The sequence below is a fragment of the Lampetra planeri genome, chromosome 54, assembly GCF_965212315.1.
Source record: "Lampetra planeri chromosome 54, kcLamPlan1.2.h2, whole genome shotgun sequence".
NCBI lineage: Eukaryota > Metazoa > Chordata > Hyperoartia > Petromyzontiformes > Petromyzontidae > Lampetra > Lampetra planeri.
The window spans coordinates 1144513-1163229 of NC_136160.1; the positions used below are offsets into that span (position 1 = coordinate 1144513).

An 18717-nucleotide genomic window follows, 5' to 3' on the forward strand; every position below is an offset into this window, starting at 1 on the left:
CGCAAAACTGTTATCCACACACTTTCACAGGTTTTTTTTACATTGACCGGGCATGCTCGTGGACTGTTGCGTTGAAATAAAATTAAAGGTTTGTTTTAGTTTATTCCAGGTGCAGGAAGGGGTTTGTTAATATACGGTGGTCCATTTATAGATGCCCACTAAAATAAATAATAGGGTGGGGGGGAAAAAATAGAAAGCAACGTTTTTAGTTCAAAGTCTCTAAACATCTCCCACTCCGATTAGCACGGTCGGCTACGTGCGGTGCGAAAGAAGTTCTACATACATATAAATCATAATACAATTACTACATCTGTTATCACTCTACTCCGTGACATCTGGAGCCCCTCGCACAAATATTTGTTTAGCTGTCAAAAAGGGTCGTTAGAAATCCGTGGGGCATATCTAATAACTGGATCACCATGTCCGTTGCCAATTTCACTTGTAACAGAATTGCAGCACGGGACACGGAACCCTCCCCCCTAACACATTGTGACAAAAGCATCAACTTGAGTTTTCATGTCTTTTTAAATGCTATATATCACAGGAAGTAGGGTGGTCACGTGAATAAACTGGGCCGTTCCATCGCCGTGTCCAATAAGCCAAACAATTGGTTTGATATTCCGTTTTCGCAGAGTTACTGGCGCCTTCTCAACTGTGGATCCGACATGAAAACATTGTGTTGTAAAGATAGGCAGGCAAACAATCTTCACATATTTAAAAGACTTGCAATGGAAATTGTACACATAATCACATGCTCCCTTGATGAAATAAAAAAAAGTTTACTTTACAATACCATAAGTTGGCATTAACAAATACAAATGTTAGATTTTTTTCCAGTGCTTATTGTTAGTATTATTATGATCTCGACCTTACGGTGGTATGCTGGTGATGGTGGTAATTCAGGCAGCGATTATGACTGTATTCGGAACAAGGAAATGCCCGTCTCTCGGAATGAACATATGAATTAAAATTTCCACAACCGATTACTTTGAAAAATGTAACTGCATAAACACAGCGAAAAGTCCATCTGTGGCTTTTCTGCAATTAAACTAATTGGATTTTTTTGCATTTTAAGTAATGTTTACACTTTTTTTTTACAGAAACAAAACAGAAAACCCACAAAAACCTGTCCTTCAACTGCAGGTAAATGTCCCCGAAACGTAAATGTACACAGGCAGAACACGCCGTGCCGTGCCCCCCAATAATCTTGCAGCAGTGGTTGCAGACTCGTGGTCGCAACATAAACATGGGACTGTGTCAAATCTTTTATGTACACGGCTGTACACGGCTTCTGCACTTTCAGAGAAGCAGCCTTGAGCAGCCTTGAGCGGCCTTCCCCACAAGCAGAAAGAAAAAAGTTACCCCTAAACGTATTCAGCATTTCTCTTTGGCAGAATAAAAGCGGGTGGTGATGCTGAATGAGCTCTGAACGATGCTACTTATCTGTAAAAGTTAAAACTCTGGGGACATCCGGCGAGTTTGCTGAAAGAAAATGATTCCTATTTTAAAAAAAAAGTTGCCCCAACGAGTTACGTGGAGAAGCATTGTGCCGTGTTATCAATTTCAGCTGGTTTTCAGAATGTCTTTGCAATGTAAAACAGGGGCGGCCGTGTTTACAGGACTGTGGGTCACGTGCATAGATAGAGAAGAGTTGGAGAATGCGACGAATGCGTGCTACAAACCTCCTGCTGTCGCCAACTATTTTCTGCATTTCCTCTATTTGCCTACACAGATTCCTCTCCAGAATGTCATAGTTCTTGTATATTTCAAACTTAAAAGTGCAATTCGCCTTCTATACTTAGCCTCGCTCAAATGTTTTGATAAAAATTGTCAGATTTAGTCTAAATTTGTTAACATTTTTTAACGTTTGAACAAAAAATATTCCGCCCACTCGAAATGTTGCGATGTATCACAAGGCCGCATGCCGTTTCACGCATCCCATGGGGTTCATCTCCTGGCGACACAAACTCAAGGAGACTTGGCCACGTACGGCCCTTTTGTCAATTCACTACTGTATGACGGCCTCCCCACATCGTGTTGGTCATGGTAATGTGTTGACCACACTTCCCAATGCAAGGTTGAAGGTGAGGAACGTGGCTGGAGCGTGCAATGATGTATGTTGTTGCACTGTCGTACCAGCTACAACAGTTTTTTTTAATGCAGGGTGGTTACTGCAGAATGTGACGAGATCCAGGTAATTAATCGTAGGCATGCCTCCTCCCTGTTCGTATGCATGTACATCTGGTGGACATGCTGGAAGGCCGGTCCTTATATTTCTAAGCGTGAACCCCGTTCCGTATTTCTGACACTTTTTCAAACATAAATGCTCTGTCCGGGCACGTTCGCACACACAAACATGAATCACCGCTTCTGTGGCGGAGTTGGTGGCTCACGTGGAGATTATTGTATATCGTGAGACACCCAACCTGCTGCTCCATGGAGTGGCCATAAGGTGGCAATAAAGCAAGCGGGTTGATGAATTATCGAGACATGCATGTTTTTTTCTTCTTTTGATACTCATATTTTTTCCCCCACTTACAAACTGGTAAGAGATTGACTTCACATACTAAGCGAAACTCTGCCAGATAAATTATAATATGGTACGTCACGTAAAAGACTCATTTGTAGACTGAGTTGTAGGCGGATATGTGAGACGGTTGGATATGTGTACATCTATAGAATATGACAGTTGTACTACCATGTCCAAATGGGTTACTGGAAATAAGTAAAACGCAAACTGATTAAAACTTGGGGAAGAGCTTCACTTGTGCCTCATAAGTGAGCGGATGCATGTGAGATTTGTGAACATCTATGAGAAAACGGCAGTGACGCTGTGCACAAATACTGCGAATGGATGTGGGGCGGGTAATTGGTCGTGGCGTTTATGCGACGTTGTATACGAGAGTAGAGTATTATTTAGCCGAAATATTTTATTGATGGCTTGGAAACTGCTCTGAACACAGTTAATCCTTTTTTTTCTCCTTCAATTTGCAAGGTTTGCTTACATGGATTTTTACATTTTTAATCTCTGCTGCTTAGGAAAAAAGTGAAGTGCTTTGCCTGTAAAGGAATGTAAGATGCTTTGATGCGACAAAACATGGGGCTGAGCTAGCAGGGAGTTTGCCAAGCAGAGAATCAAACTTGCAAATCTCTGCATGGGTCTCAGAGGATTCTGCTAAGAGATACAATCTTCAACAGCCAGCAGAGGTCTCAGTCCATCCCACATCTGAAATTCAAACATAAACATAAAAAATGTTAGTGGTATAAATGATCACGACCTTCATGTTCTTCACAAGCCATCACTTTTTGGGCTTTTAAAACAAGCGTAGCCTCAGTGCAATGTGAATAATTAAAAAGGCGGCATGGTTGTTTAATGGCCAAAGCCGAACATTTCATTTGTGTACCAATGGACCTCTGCAACAATGCAAGCAAGCAGGAATTGTTTCAACAAGGCAAAGCTTTTAATACATTTTTGATGCGATTCAGTGAAGCTCTAACCACTCCAAATGATACCAGGACATAATAAAAATGCTTCTGGGAATAACAACACTCCATTGACGGCTTATTTTTAAAGTTTCGTGCAATGTTAACTTAGAATGTAATGACTAAATTAAAGCCACAGACTAAGACCCGGTTGAAAACCCCGCAAGGCTGTCCAGCAATCGGACCAAGACCAAAACGAGACGAAAATGCCGATTACGTGAACACGGATGCCATGAGCTGTCGCGATACACAAGCGCAAGGCGAGACAGACCCACTGGCTATCTCTGCACTCTTTGGGCTGTTGCCTTGCAGTTTCAGATAACAGTGATCGGGGGTCTAACGTCACTGTGGGAAAGACAATCCGAGCACGTGGTTAAGCCCCAGCGCCGAAACAGAAGCTGCAGGCAGGGGCTTCGCTTACGAACGCAAGGCTCCACGGGCCAACAGAGCGGAACCCCCTCTGTCCGGCTGCATGAAGACAGCGAGTGACTTCACACCGACCTCAACAGCAATGTGAAGAAGAGGTGCAGCCCTGAAACGTCTTGCTCACGCCACTTGCAGCGGAAGAGCTTTAGAGAGCCCCTTATATTTATATATAATTGTGGTATTTGTATCTAGGGGACCCTTTTTGCCCGAATCAAGATTATGGAATAAAAAAAGGTAAGACTTTTAGCCTATCTGCAAGAACACAGGTGTTAAGATGTTCAAAACATCAAGTAGACACCTATTGCTAGGCCTACCCTTCCATGTTGGACTTTAAGCCTGGTATAACCTCTCTCCGCCACTCACCTAGCAATTTTTTAAATGTTTAAAATGCCTCACCAATGATCACCACACTGACAGTGGTGAGCAATCATGAATGTAAACACTGATGGGGGTTAACGCGTAGCCATCAAGCCATGCCAGGAATTTAATGCAATGTTACTTTCTTGTCATGTTCTGACCATGCATAACCCCTTGCTGCTGCTGCTGCTGCTGATAGCGTCGTCTATTTACCCCGCCTCTTCATCCTCGCAGTCGTCTGACCCTCCATCCTCCTCGTCCAGCTCCATGTCAAATTCGCTGGCGAGTCCGGAGTCTCGCAGCAGCGAGTACGCACTGTGCACCACACCCAGCGGAGACACCATCAGCATTCGCCTCCACACACAACGGTGGCTGTGTGCGCGCGGGCGGTTTTACTGGGCATGCCTGTGTTTGCCGTGGTGGCGAGATGTTAACCGCCTCGCCTGCTATACTGGTGGTTATGAGGTTCGATCCCAACTCTGACGCAGGTATATATGAAGTTTGCGTGTTCTCCCCGCGGTCACGTAGACTTTTCTCTGGATCCTCCGGTTTTTACCTCCACATATAGTAAAGTGATTTTAGAGTATTTGGCTGCGAGAAATTTCCACGTGATAAGCCACTTCGTTGAGCTATCATATGTGTGGCCAGGTCTGAAAAAGAGCTATGTAGCTCAGTGGGCCTTACCTGGTAAAACAAAAAAATAGTTGGTATTGTACGGCTGTGTGTGCATCGCAGAGTAGGTTTTGGCTCCAACGCACACACGTGTAACGCGTGGCACTTGTGTGTGGAAGTCCAGTGGTGGTGCTACGGCTTCAGTGACATGGGCGTTTATTTCCAGCCACGGTAAAAACATGAGCTGTGAATATCTAAACTGGTCGTGGGCCTCCCCTAGGCAGACTCAGCCTCAAGTGAGTACCTGGTGCATCAGCGCTGGGGAGGCAAGGGTGGACGGGCGTGGTTCTAACCACACCACCCCCCTCGTGTGCCGTGCTCGCCTTTAGGAGGTGCTCACTGCCAGCACTTGCCCCAACAATCTGCGAATGCTCCACAGGGGGATTTCTGTCTGCGTGTGGTAAATAAGCCGCTACTCCTATAGACTCGCCTGTTGTTGTTGTTCACAATAAAGCGTGCTTTACTTTTTACTGGCCTGTGGCGGGGGGGGGGGGTGGTACTGGTGCGCAGCATTGCGCGACGATGACATTGTGAACACGGAAACACAAAACTGTCTCGCAACGGCTCAGGAGCGGCAACGTAAGAGCAGCGCCCGCTCCTCCATCTCAGCCTAGCGAGCGGTCGTCGCCGACAAAAGGGGGGCACACACACCCACCTGACCGAGCGACAGGTGAAAAACACAATGCGCTTGAGCTTCTTGTTGTAGAAGAAGTAGTTGAAGGACCACAGGCTGCCTTCCTCGCCATACGGGTCAGAGTCCAGGTCCGGGTTGTAGCTACAGGGGGAGACACAGGAGGACACAAATGTCGAGGGTAAATTACCGGCCGCGTGGTTCGCCCCTGGCACGAAAGCTGTTGACGTGCTCTTATTGTGACCGAAGATGCCCGGCCGTGAAAACAATTCACGTGGCCATAAACCTACGCACACTTACACAGCCTCGTGTTCATTGCAGGGCACACACCCACAAAAAAAAACGTCAAAAATTCCCCCACATGGCCTCGTAAACCGCTGGGCCCGAGCGTTGGTGGCGAGCAATTATTAGGGCTGGCACACCACACCAGCAACTCGCTGATACTGACATGCCATAAAATATACCAGTCTCTCTTCTTTACCAACTCAGTTCAACAACACTCAAGTTGTCTGCCCACGTGCCAAGCTTAGTGGGTTCGTTTACAAAGCGACACTTGGTTTCGTTTCACCAATTCTAAACGCCTGTCCGTATGCCAATTTAGCCAGCAATGACGTTAGTTCAAGAGGCCTCTAACATCCAACACTTGGTCAGCAGACAGCTTGTTACATGGTACACCGACATATTTAATCCTCCGAGTTGGCATCTGCCAAAATAAAGGGGGGGGGGAGAAATACACATTTTCTTTTTCTCTTCGTACTCATTGGTGACCAGGCTGACTAAATAAAAAAACAACGGTGAGCATCATCTGAGAATTCGAGAAATAAAATAAATAGCAGACAATTCACCCATGACACGTACCTGTCCCTCCACGTGATAAGTATTTGTTTACACATCCCATCAGCTATCTACTCGGGGCACTTGAGAACCTGGCTTAATAGCGAGTAGATGAATCTCAAACACAGAATCTCCGCCATCGCCTTACAGCGTACGGCTGGTACAGAGCAACAAATTGAGACGTTCAATTTGAGGTTGGTTCGCCCCTGAATTGTGTCACCCTGAGCACCCTTGTAGCACCAGCCAGCCCCCTTTCTATTCTTGTCCAGGGGAGCGTGTCGCCGCGAGCTCCGCTGTCTGGTCAGGGTGGCCACAATCGCGGGTAAGAGGATCCTTGGGGTTTCCATCTATGCCTGCGGTGTCAGCGTGGACTGCGCGGATCAGTTTTAGCACGGTCCATTGCGCCCGTGGGAGGTTCATTCCAGGTCGTCGTTCCGCCGGATCGTGAACTTCGTTCGTGCCCTCAAAATGTCACGATACCTCGCCGATCTCGTCAAGGAGCATAGACCATCACGCAAACCCCGGTCGTCCTCAAAGCAGCGGCGGCTTTTGGCTGGCCATCGAACAAAGACGGTCACCGCATCGCGCGGCGCTTTCAGATGCGCTTCTGCGGCTGTCTGCAATGCTCCATCTCGGAAGCCACTGGATCGAGATTGAAAACTAATTTCTTGAGAACTGCTTTTTGTGTTTAGGCTGTTGACCTTCCCCCGCACCTCAGATTAGAACGGTTATCTACATACGGTGCGAAAGAAGTTCGACCTACATACATACAAACATGCACACTACAAACAACATACACACAACATACACACAAACGCACAAAAACGCTGTGTTGGTTCAACGCTCTGACATGGACTTTAGTCCATCGTGTAAACGGCTTCAAAATGGAAATCATTTCTCTCGTGAGCGGATCTCCCGTGCGTCGTCCACACTCGCCGTCGACACTGACCTGTAGATGTCGCAATCGTTCATGCCAATCTCGTCGTCGATGGCTTTCCACAGCAACGGCTTCAAATCGCCAAATTCTCCTCCAGCTGCCGACGAGAGGCTGCTGTTGACGGCATTCGTGACCTACAGCACGGGAGACAAAGGCAAAAAAACACCATCAGCGAGTGACGCTCTCGGTTGGCGCGCCACGCACAAACCCAGCTACCTGAGTTTCATTCCAGGCCATGGTTAACATCGGTGACGAGTGACAGCTGAACGGGCTCTCGACTGGCCCACACCCCATCACCAACCACTCCCCCCCCCCTCACAAGCCCTCCCCCTCCAGCTACCAAGGCTTTCTGCAACCTCCCACCTAGGCAGTGGGAGGTTGCTCTTTTAACCTTGTGCTGTTGACTCCCTGTCACCGTCCAAGACCTTCCTTTTTGACATCTGCCGATGACCGACTGCCTCTCTATAAAATAAATACACTTGCTGTTTGAGTGTAGCAGTCTGGTTAAGTAGTTGCATTAACACAGTGGTCTTGTAACAACAACAACCGCTGTTGACCTGCGGTTCTAATTCAATTGACACCGACCCGAGGTTTGCCCTCATGACCTTCCAAGTGCGAGTGGAGCGCTCTGCCACTGCGTCACCCAGCCGGATGCTTCTCAGCAGATTGACATTTCCGCTTTGCCACCTTGTGTGTACGCACGTTGAACTTCTTTAGCACCGAACGTAACTAACCGTGCTACTCGGAAATGCGGCGGAAGGACAACAAACTAAACACAAAAAGCAGTTTTATCAAAAAATGCGTTTACAATCTAGATGATTTAAAAGTGCATAGCTTCACAGTGGCTTTCGAATATTGGAAGAGCATTCCAGACGTCCGCAGAAGCGCATCTGAAAGCGCGCAATGCCGTGACCGTCTTTGTTCGATGGTTAGCCAAAAGCCACCACTGCTGCGGAGGATGACCGGAGATCACGTGGTGGTTTATCCTCCTTGATGAGATCAGCACGGAATCGTGGTTCATTTGTGTAAAGCAGAATCACAATCATGGGGGGATGGAGGGATGGAGGGGGGAGGTAGTGAACCGTACCCAGCTGAGGCTGGGCTCCTTGCTGAAGTCGTGGCTCTTGGCGCGGCTGAAGTCGTAGTCGGGCTTGAAGGAGGCGTTGAGCGTGGCGATCAGGTAGAAGAGGGTCTTGCGGCAGCACGTGTCGCACAGCGGGTGCTCCCCCTCGTCCCCGCTCTGGCTCTTGCTCAGCCTGCGCGTAACGACGACAACGTTGCTCGCAATTAGCGTGTGTGGATATATCTATCGCGTTCTGCATATAATGAGGTCTTTGTGGGCGGGGGGGGGGGGTCACTTACAAATGTATGAAATTTTTTCAAAAGTAAAAAATCACATTGCGAAGCTCGAAAAATCTGAACGCGGTGCAAGAACACGGTCAGCTTGTTGGTATCGGCGTCGCCACGCTGCTTTGAAACACCGACGCGTGTCAGGCAGTCTCAGGTTAGTACCGAGAGATAAAGGCGCAGCCTGCAGCTACTCGCTTGCAAGGACCTCTACCAGAATGAGCTCCAGAGAGCCCCTCTGGAGAATAATCTTGGCCTGCTTTTTGACGCTGACCCCCAGACAACTTAGAAGAGTGCCCCGCAATGAACCCCACCACACGCGACCTGCCGATCAACCGAAGGTGGCGTCGGCAGGGTCAGACGCTGAACGTTGCTGAATGTGTCTCTCGAGGACCGACACACGGCCTGCGATCCCCCCCTTACTTGTTGGGGCTGATTCCGGACGTCTGTGGAGGGGAGAGCGCCTGCAGGAGGTGCGGTTCCCCCTCGGCGCAGAACTGCTTGAACATGTGCTTGTCGTCACCGGCCATTTTGCAGGAGTAGCTCTCGATTCTGATTGACCGCGACAACAAAACGACACGGATCGACACGCTGTAAAGCATCTACTGAAGGGTAGTAAATTCGTTTTTTGTTTACATGATATCGATAATGACTCGGGAGAAAAACTATTAGATTAGTTTTCGATTTGACGGACGTGTGTGCATGTGTCTCTTGCTATTGGAGCGTGCCACACGGTGGCCGACGAGGCCCCCACCACTTGGTGCCCCACGATGGCTTTTGTCGAATCCACTGCCGCATGAAGGCCTCCGCACAACGCATTGTTTTACGAGGGTTGTTTGAACGCCATATTTCACGAGATGGTCAGTGCGGGTTGCTGGAGGGAGCGGCACCAGGATCAGGTATCACACAGCACCGGTGTTAAGTTGTTGCCCGGGGGCGCCATGGTGGCGAGATGTTAACTACCTCGCCTGGTATACAAAGAGGTCGTGGGTTCGATCCCAACCCTGATGCCTGTATATTTGAAGTTTGCGTGTCTCTCTCCCCGTGGTCGTGTGGATTTTTCTCCGGGTCCTCCGGTTTTTCCCTCTACATTTAGAAAGATGCATTTAAAGTACTCGGCTGTTTTTAATTTCCACTTCATAAGCCACTTCCTTGAGCTATCATTTGTGGCCATGTCACTTCTGAAAAAGAGCCGTATAGCTCAGTGGGCCTTACCTGGTAAAATATTTTTTTTTTAATAGTTTCTTGTTTTAATGGGTTCATAGTGCTGCGCGTTAACCACCAAGCCACACACGCGCCACCCAGATCTATCTGTTTGGCGTTCATTGGGCCGAGTGCAATAAAAGAAACACGAGGTGCATAGCACCCGACAATTGGAATTTCAACTCACAACCTCTACACACACGTACCACCGTGTCAAATTTTTCAGTTGTTGTTCCTCACATTATAAAAGGAGCTCCCTGGGCAGGACGATGATGTATTTAGGTAACCCCTGAGGCGCAGGAGACAAGAAGGACAGGCGTGTTTTTTTGCACTTTGCTAACACTGCCGACGTTGCACTGTACTCAAGGACCCCGTGATCTGGATACAAGTTGCTCCAGCCAGCACAAACTAACCGTCCTCATATCACTTGACCAAATTAAATTGCAGCACATCCCACGTGACAAAACATCCCTCTACAGCACTGCCCTTGGTGCGGAGAGTAATCGTGATGACGTATTCTTTCCTTCCCAACGGAACCCATCGATTTCACAAACCGCACCGCTCCAACGAGCCACAGGCGGTGCGCGCCCCCAGAAACCGCCGGTGTAAATTCTACATTCCTGAGATGGGGGGAACCAGTCCATTGCACGTGATGACCACCACTAAGCAGCACTTGCCTCATCGCCTCCCCGACGAACAACAGGTTGCGCCATCCCCTCTGAATAGAAAATCAAACTCGCAACTTTACAAGCTGATGAAACAGGTACAATTAACTAGTTGGTGATATAAAGACGACCCGCAGAACGCTGCCAGTCTAAAAATAATTGTAATTAGACAGGAGTTTGAGCTGCGTTGTTGAAATGTCAGCAACATGTCACTAATACGCCAATGTTTTATTTTTAATCTTTGAGCCATCTTTACCGGCACACCACAACTGCGTTTCAACAATTACGACCGAGGTGTTGGGTGAACACCCGGGACTCCCTCAAATCTCAATACGACAGTTTGACATGTAGGCTCAATACGACGCGCGTCGCCAACGCCACAGTGGCACACGTGGCGGTTTAGAGGGATGAGGCTCTTGCAACAACATCTTCACACCACCCCGTGTATACTTTTATTAACCGTGACCAAAATTCTGTCTTACCATGACGATTTAATTATGGATGATACCTTCAGGGACACCCTGCATGTTAGATGCATTTCCATTAGTACTGAGATATCCAGTTATTTAAGTGATCGATTGCTCTACCAATAATCTCCTTAATTTCATAATAAAGGTTTTTGGGTTAGATCGCGTCATTATAAATGTGTCGCAACCGTCCACCACCCGATACGGCCAATCAGTAAAAAATGTGTCACGTTAACAAAACGCCAATTAGTTACTTCTTCAGCCCACCGGTGTGTTTGAGGAGTGAATCCACAACATTTAGAATTTGAAAATCGCTAGAAGATGCTGGATGCAATTACCAGCGAAATGTCGTACACATTTTTTATTGATTGGCCATGTTGGGTGGTGGAGGGTTGCAACACAATTATAATAACGCGATCTAACCCAAAAACCTTTACGAATAATACTGGTCGCGAAAGCCTACGTGTTAAATCTCCTTAATTTATTCGGCTATACACCACGAACATTGTTGGGGGGAAAAAATAATCCACATGTGATACTGGACGGGAGGTGATGGGCAGGGAATTTGGTGTCAACATTAGCATCACCAGCCGCGTGATGCTGGGCGTGGCTTGTATGGGGTTTCCCACCTTCGCGAAGCATAATGTTGGGGCGGCTGCCATTTTTAACAAGTCAAAAAAAAATCTTGCTGTGGATTTCACACCTGATGATGATTGCTTGTGTTGCAGTCGAAACGTCGTGAGAATTTTTATATTTTATATTTGTAATATTTTATTATTTCCCTTCTACGTGACTTTACCGAAAGAACCAAGAATATTAATCCCTGCAGTCACGAAAGCTTTAAATCTAAATTTAAGTCCAGGTAATCGGCCATTATAACGTTAGCCGATTACAATTTTCAGTTGATTAATCGTCCCAGCGCATTTAAACGTTTTGCCCACCCTCGGTTATGCCGAAGCCGATTACTCGCACTGTGATATTACAGTAGTCAGGGCAGTGCAGAGGTTTCCCTGGAGGCTTCCACCCTCGTTTGGACAGTCCTGGGTGTGGATCTGCTGGCTGGGTAACCTCTCTGAAGGTCGTAAGAGAAAATAGTCACTCTCAGTGCTGCTGTCAAATTTCCTGCTGCCCGACTCTCCCGCCTGCGGCGGAGCCAAAATTAGATTCCAAGGGACAACAACAATAACATGTATCTACTTGGTTCTTAAAATTGCAGCCTTTCCCGTCACTGCTAAACTTCCTAATAATAACCTTTGCGAGGACAGTATATGGCACATAAAGGCCTCAGCAACTCGAGGGCCCTTACACATCTCATCTCAAAAATTTGAAGGGGTCCCTGTATGGCACAAGGCAACTCAGAGCTGGCCCGCAAGTGGGCATCAGTCTGCCAGTTGGGGACATGGATTGCCGCGTATCATCCCGATCAAGAGTAATTCGTAGGTCACATTTTAAGTTTGTCAAATTTGGACCGTTACACCAGCACACAATGGCCGAGTCTTATCAAAATAACTTCATGGGATCCTTAACATCGATTGTTAAGGCATGTTGATACAAACTCAGTCTTAACCCGGGCGGCTTGCCAAATACCAACAGAAAACCTCTGCAAACAAGCAGCGAACGCGTTACCTCCGGGCCGTATCGCCACCCTAAATGTAAGCCTTCAATTTTAATTCGGGTCCTTTTCTTAAAACAGGATAAGCAGCAAAAACAATATGAACTACCCCCACAAGTTATTCCCCACTATTTACAAGCCTGCATTAAGCATTCTTCCTCATGTGTGTTTCAATGCGCTAGAAGAGCTCATATTTGAAAATGATGAGCGCAAATGTTTGCGACATACATAATGGCGTTTGCTTTCTGTGCGTGAAAATTGCTAGCATTTCTTGAATGCTCAACACTTAAGAGAAATGTTCAATGCGTAGCCTAACCAAGGAAAAAAAAATCTCAGCTGGATGTGCGGTCTGCTAGCTTTGTTGATATACATTTGCCATTTGCTCTGTTGCAGTACCTACTCTTGAAGTAGGGTCTCTTTTGAAAAAAAACCTCTCAGTCTTAAAAGGTTACAAATAAGCATGTGAACTTGCACAACTAGCATTTGTTTGAAACCCAAAGAGAAACACTGTTCTTGCTAATGTCCAATGCTTACTCGAGCCATTAATATTCTTTAACATTTTTAAAGCCCATACAAGCACCTACCAGTAAGATTGCATGCTTTGCTTAACTCGGTATGTTTATTATGTATTTCTTGTTGTTTTCAGTGTCCTGTAAAATGCGGTCCCTGATGATACACCTTTGAGTGTTGATATTTGTTTTACTCTATCAGTATTTTGTATTATTTGTTGTTCTGTATGCTATGGCTGAACTGAAGATTGATGCACAGCGTAGTATGGGTATGATATATTTAATGGAAAGCTACCATTCCTGGATGTTATGATCGAGAAGAGACCTGATGGCTCGTTGGGACATTTGGTCTACAGGAAAGCCACCCACACGAATGCCTATCTAAAGCCTGACTCCCACCACCATCCAGCCCAGAAGAATTCCCTCATCAAAACACTACACCATAGGGCTCCTTGCATCTCCGACCAGCACCACCTAGCCAGTCAGTTAGAGCACGTACACCAAGCCCTCAGGATGAACGGATACTCGGACCGTACAATCCGCAAAGCTGTCTCCCCAGCCATGCGGAGACAACCTTCTGAGGATTCAACCAAAACCATCACTTTACCTTACATATCTGGGATTACCAAAAAGATTGATAAAATCTTAAACAAACACAAGATCCAGGTTAGTTTCAATACAGTACACAAAATCTGTGATTTAATCCCATCTGTAAAAGATGTGATTCCTGACATGCAATACCTTGGTGTCTACAAACTGAGTTGTGGTTGTGGCAGCAGTTACATTGGGGAAATCAAACAATATGTCTCGGACCGCGTCAGCGAACACAAGGCAGATCTGAAACACGTTAGGACCAATACCTCTGCCGATCATTGTTTTAACGCTGTGGGCTCACACGAAATTGATTTTTCCAAGATGGAGGTACTCTGCAAACCTACCGGCTACCTTCAGAGATTTGTTCATGAAGTCATCCAGATATATAAGCACAGACACAACTTCAACCGAGAGGATGGGTACAAACTGAGCAATCATTGGAAGGACGTTATTAACCAGGTGAAGCCTTAACTGACTGTGATGTTTCCATCCAACCTGCCTATGTCAGCTGTTATTTAAACTCTCTGTCTCTCTCTCTATGCCTCTCTCTTAGATCTCGCATGCTCACATGTCTTTTGGATTAAACTCTCATACTCACAGGCCCTTCGTATTACACCCGTTGGGTTGCATTCCTTCATCGAGGAGGCCACTCTCCTCCTATCTTACAGTTACATGCTAATTTCTCACATTAACATCACTAGCCCCGGCCACTTCTTTATGACCCTTGGGCTACACCCATTTCAAACCTTTTAAAACAGTCTGCCTCAGTAGCAGACCATGCTTTCCCACCTGATGATGGACGCTTGTGTTGCGCCCGAAACGTCGTGATTTATTTAATTTTCTACCTACGTGACTTTACCGAAAGAACCAAAGAGTATGGATTCCTGCAGTCACGAGAGCTTCAAATCAAGAAAGATTTAATCATCTGCTCTTTCAACTCTGGCTACGTGTGGGGTTTCTCTAGTTCTACCTAGCGAGTCAACAGAAATGATATAAATAAAATTGTCCAAACGCAGGGGAACACTATGCAAATACGACATTTCGTACGAGGATGTATATTTAACGAGTCGCCCTATACACTTAGAGATCAAATACATATTTTGAATGTTAGATTAAGAAATCATGGTTTTCCTTTGCTTTGTGGGGCTATTGGTTTTTTAGCAATATTATTTTTGGTTATTTTTTTGCTGTTTCACTCAGCGTTTCGATTATGTTTGGTTTTGCATTCCAATTATTCTCATGTTATTGTATTATCTGTTGGTATGGTATGCACGTGAAGATTATTTTGGGTTGTTCTCATTCTTCTACAGCGTGCGTACATCACGATTTGGATTGGCTTGCAAGAAAACGCCGATCAGTTCAAATCTACTTTGCCCTTTCATTGGAAATATGGGGTCCATGTATTTATTGCAATCCACGTTTAAATATTCGTGCTGCAGCATGCATTTTAAATAGGGGTTCTACATTTTCCAGGAAATGCGAGGAGTGTGAACTTACCGACAGATGTGACCGTGGTTTTTCGCACTGCACCAAGGCTCCATGCGGATAAGCCGATACGTCTAAACAGCAGTTCACTATTTAAGGTGTGTTTAGGGCCACATGCATTGCACGCGTTGTGTGTTTACATGGGAGTGGAGGGGTGGCGCAACGGTTCGCGCACTGAGCAAATACCGCTGCCACCTGACAGCGATTTTACCTTCCGCGATGGTGATGAGAGATGTGGCAATGCTCTAGACTTCTCTGCCTTCACCGAACAAGCACTTGCCCATTGCGATGCAAGTTAGCTAAACAAATCCACCATCGAAAACGACGCAGGTTGGCCTTCATCCAGCAGTGGAGTATTGAAGGGGGGGGGGGGGGCGTCAAACTACGGATGTATTGGCGGTGTTGACGTGGTCCTTTAAAAGTATACCCAAGTACAACGAAGCACCTTTACTCGAGTAGAAACATCCTGGATACACGACTTTAATCACATTCAATGCACACACCTCCAGGTTAGCCTCACGCCGTCGCAATAACCAGCTAGCATCGAACGCGTTTTCAAATCTGAACACAATGCACCACCACGAGTGTGCATCATCACACTTACTAAATGCCACCGCCGTTAAGCTGTGAAACCCGCATATTCACGACAGATGTGATCCCCAGGTTCACAGCTCAAGCGCGCGAACCCAAACAACAGCAGCCGCCACTCATCACTCAGTGACGTAGCCCACAACGCTTGTGCCAGGCTAGGTGCACCTTGAGGCCGCGTCAAGTGCGGAAGGCTTGCTGAAAGGCGACGGGGCCCTCGTTTTATCCGCCCGGCGCTCCGCTCGTTGTTGTGAGCGTCGCTCCTCTGCCCTCCCGCTGCGACTGCCCAGCAGCAGCTTAAGTCCAACACCATGGACTGTTGGGGCAAGTGCTGTTAGCGAGCAGCACCTATGAAGGCCGGCACGGCACGGCACACGAGGGGGGTGGGTGGCCAGCACCACGCCCGACCGCCTTTGTCTCCCCAGTGGCGATGTTTTTAATAAACCGCACGAGGAATCGAGCTCAGGCCGCCTGGTTCGTAGCGCAGCGCGCTAACCGCTACGCTTCGCCATATACACACACACACAAAGACACACATACATACCACAAAAACACATACACACACGAAACAGACACCTATACATACACACCACACAAAGACACATACACACACAATACATCCCACACGCATACACACACCACACAAAGACACACATACATACACACCACAGACACACATACGCACACACCACACACAGACACATATACACACATACATACCACAGACACACATACACACCACACAGACAATGCACACCACACAGACACAAACATACACACTACAAAGACACATACATACACAAATGCGCACATACATACACACCAAAGACGCGCACATCATACATACACAGACACATCATATACACACCACACATATACCACACACAGACACATATACACACCACACATACACGCACATACATACACAAAGGCGCACATACACATCACACACAACACCACACACACCTGCCAATGATGCGGCAGTCGCCCGTCTCGATGGTGAGCCGCGAGTTGATGGCTTCAAACTTCTCGTTCTCGAGGAGCTTCATCGTCGCGGTGACGTCTCGCAGCAGCAGCAGAAGAAGAAGCAGAAACCCAACGGAGCAACTTCGCAGTTCAAATCTTCCTCGTTCGACGCACGCCACTGGAAGTTTAGTGCCACTAATCGCCCCTTGTCGTTACTGGTCACGGATAAACCCTTTAGGCCGAGGCGAGACTTAAAACGACAAGATCCGACTCCTCTAGCCTCCTTTGCCAAGAGCCACAACAACCCGCAATTAAATTTGCTGCTTTCGCCCGAGACCGAGCGAAGCGCCGGTCTTGCCTGGATTCCTCGCGGGGAAAGTCGCCTCTCAGACGGTAGGGCGATAGGAGGGTAGGGGGGGGCTACGAGGACAGATGACGTTGGGGGAGAATACAGAAACAAATCCCGAAATCACAAAATCCTACAATAAATGCAAATTTCTGAATGCAAAAAAAAATGTGTAACGAACGTTTAAAGTGTTTAAGGTTTCTTTAAGCGTTTAATTGCGTTGGCGACGGCGAACGACTCCGAGTCGCTCTTCGAAAACTGAATCCGCTAGGCCCGGGCCTCGGGGTTGCGCCGCTCTGGCAATCGGCCCGGGGCATCATCACAGCGGCCTTGTGTGGTGGATTCTTGAGTTTTAAAAGAATACAATTTTAAATAAAAAAAACTCCGTAACGGCGATCTACTCACGCGTTTAAACCGAGCTGGCTAGACGGTAGGCAAAGCGATCGTATAGCGGCGTGTGTCGTGGCGAAGGAAAATCGCGGAAGTTTTGAAGAAGAGACGTCGCTGCCAATGTTTTCAATTTAACTGCTGCGCAACGCCGCGTCTCGAACCTTGGCGAGCCCTGTGGAGACTTGGTAGCGCGCACGCGCAGCGATGTGCGGCCCCCCCCACCACCACAAAACACCCCGCCCACCAATCCTCCCCCCCACCAAACACCCCCCCTTCAACCCCCCCCCCCACTAAACACACCCCCCCCCCACTAAACAGCCCTCCCCCACCAAACACCCCCCACCACCAAATACCCCCCCCCACTAAACCCCCACCAACCCCTCCCCCCACCAAACACCCCCCCCCCCCACTAAACACCCCCCACCAACCCCTCCCCCCACCAAACACACCCCCCACCAAACACCCCCCCCACCAAACCCTCCCCCCACCAAACACACCCCCCCCCCCACCAAACACACCCCCCCCACCAAACACCCCCCTCCCACCAAACACACCCCCCCCACCGAACACCCCCACCAACCCCTCCCCCTACCAAACACCCCCCTCCCCACTACCTCCACTTGCCGTTCGCGGCGTAAACAGCGGCGCTGATTGGTCGCCTGCGAAATTCGATCGAGCCAATGGCGAGGCGTGTGGGTCAGGCCACGGGGTCGCGCGCGCTGAGCGTGGATTGGCCGAGACGTTGCGTCGTGCCCCCGCCCCGCCGCCACCCGACAACCAATCAGTGAGCTGCGTCACGTAAACAAAACGAGCCAAATTAGTGACGATTTGAGCACACCGCTGTGTTGGAGAGTTTGTTTTTTTGGTTTGTTGGTGTAACGTTATAAACACACTACTCGACATCTGTAAAAAATAGCTTCATAGCTCATCGGATTCCTCCAGTTTCCATATTTTGAAACCCACCACATTTGCAATCACTCTCCAACACACCTTTGTGCTGAAGTAGTAACGAATTGGCACGTTTTGTTAACATAACAAACCGAACTAATTGGCTGGTTTATCTTTACACTGATCTAAGGGGTCGTCCATAAATGACGTCACGCACCTAGGGGGGGTCAGACATTTGTGACGATGTGACGAGGGGGGGTGAGAAATGTGACGTCACATCAAAATGCGCAACTTGAAATATAGACAACACGTTCTAC

General features: G+C 47.7%; 1 protein-coding gene across 2 annotated transcripts; it reads right to left on the reverse strand.

Moving 5' to 3' along the window:
• Nucleotides 1-1701: 1701 nt before the first annotated feature.
• On the reverse strand, nt 1702-17686 carry MAF1 (MAF1 negative regulator of RNA polymerase III). 2 transcript variants are annotated; one of them, XM_078617761.1, is made up of 7 exons: nt 16777-17662; nt 9111-9239; nt 8428-8596; nt 7353-7474; nt 5594-5713; nt 4480-4581; nt 1702-3226 (listed from the first exon to the last, which is right to left on the reverse strand). In XM_078617761.1, the coding sequence occupies exons 1-7, from the start codon at nt 16857-16859 to the stop codon at nt 3211-3213; spliced, it is 741 nt and encodes a 246-aa protein (XP_078473887.1). In that variant the 5' UTR covers nt 16860-17662; the 3' UTR covers nt 1702-3210. The 2 variants fall into 2 exon arrangements, with proteins under 2 accessions (XP_078473887.1, XP_078473888.1); XM_078617762.1 differs by lacking the exon at nt 4480-4581 and having other exon boundaries at nt 16777-17686.
• Between the last annotated feature and the right edge of the window lie 1031 nt (nt 17687-18717).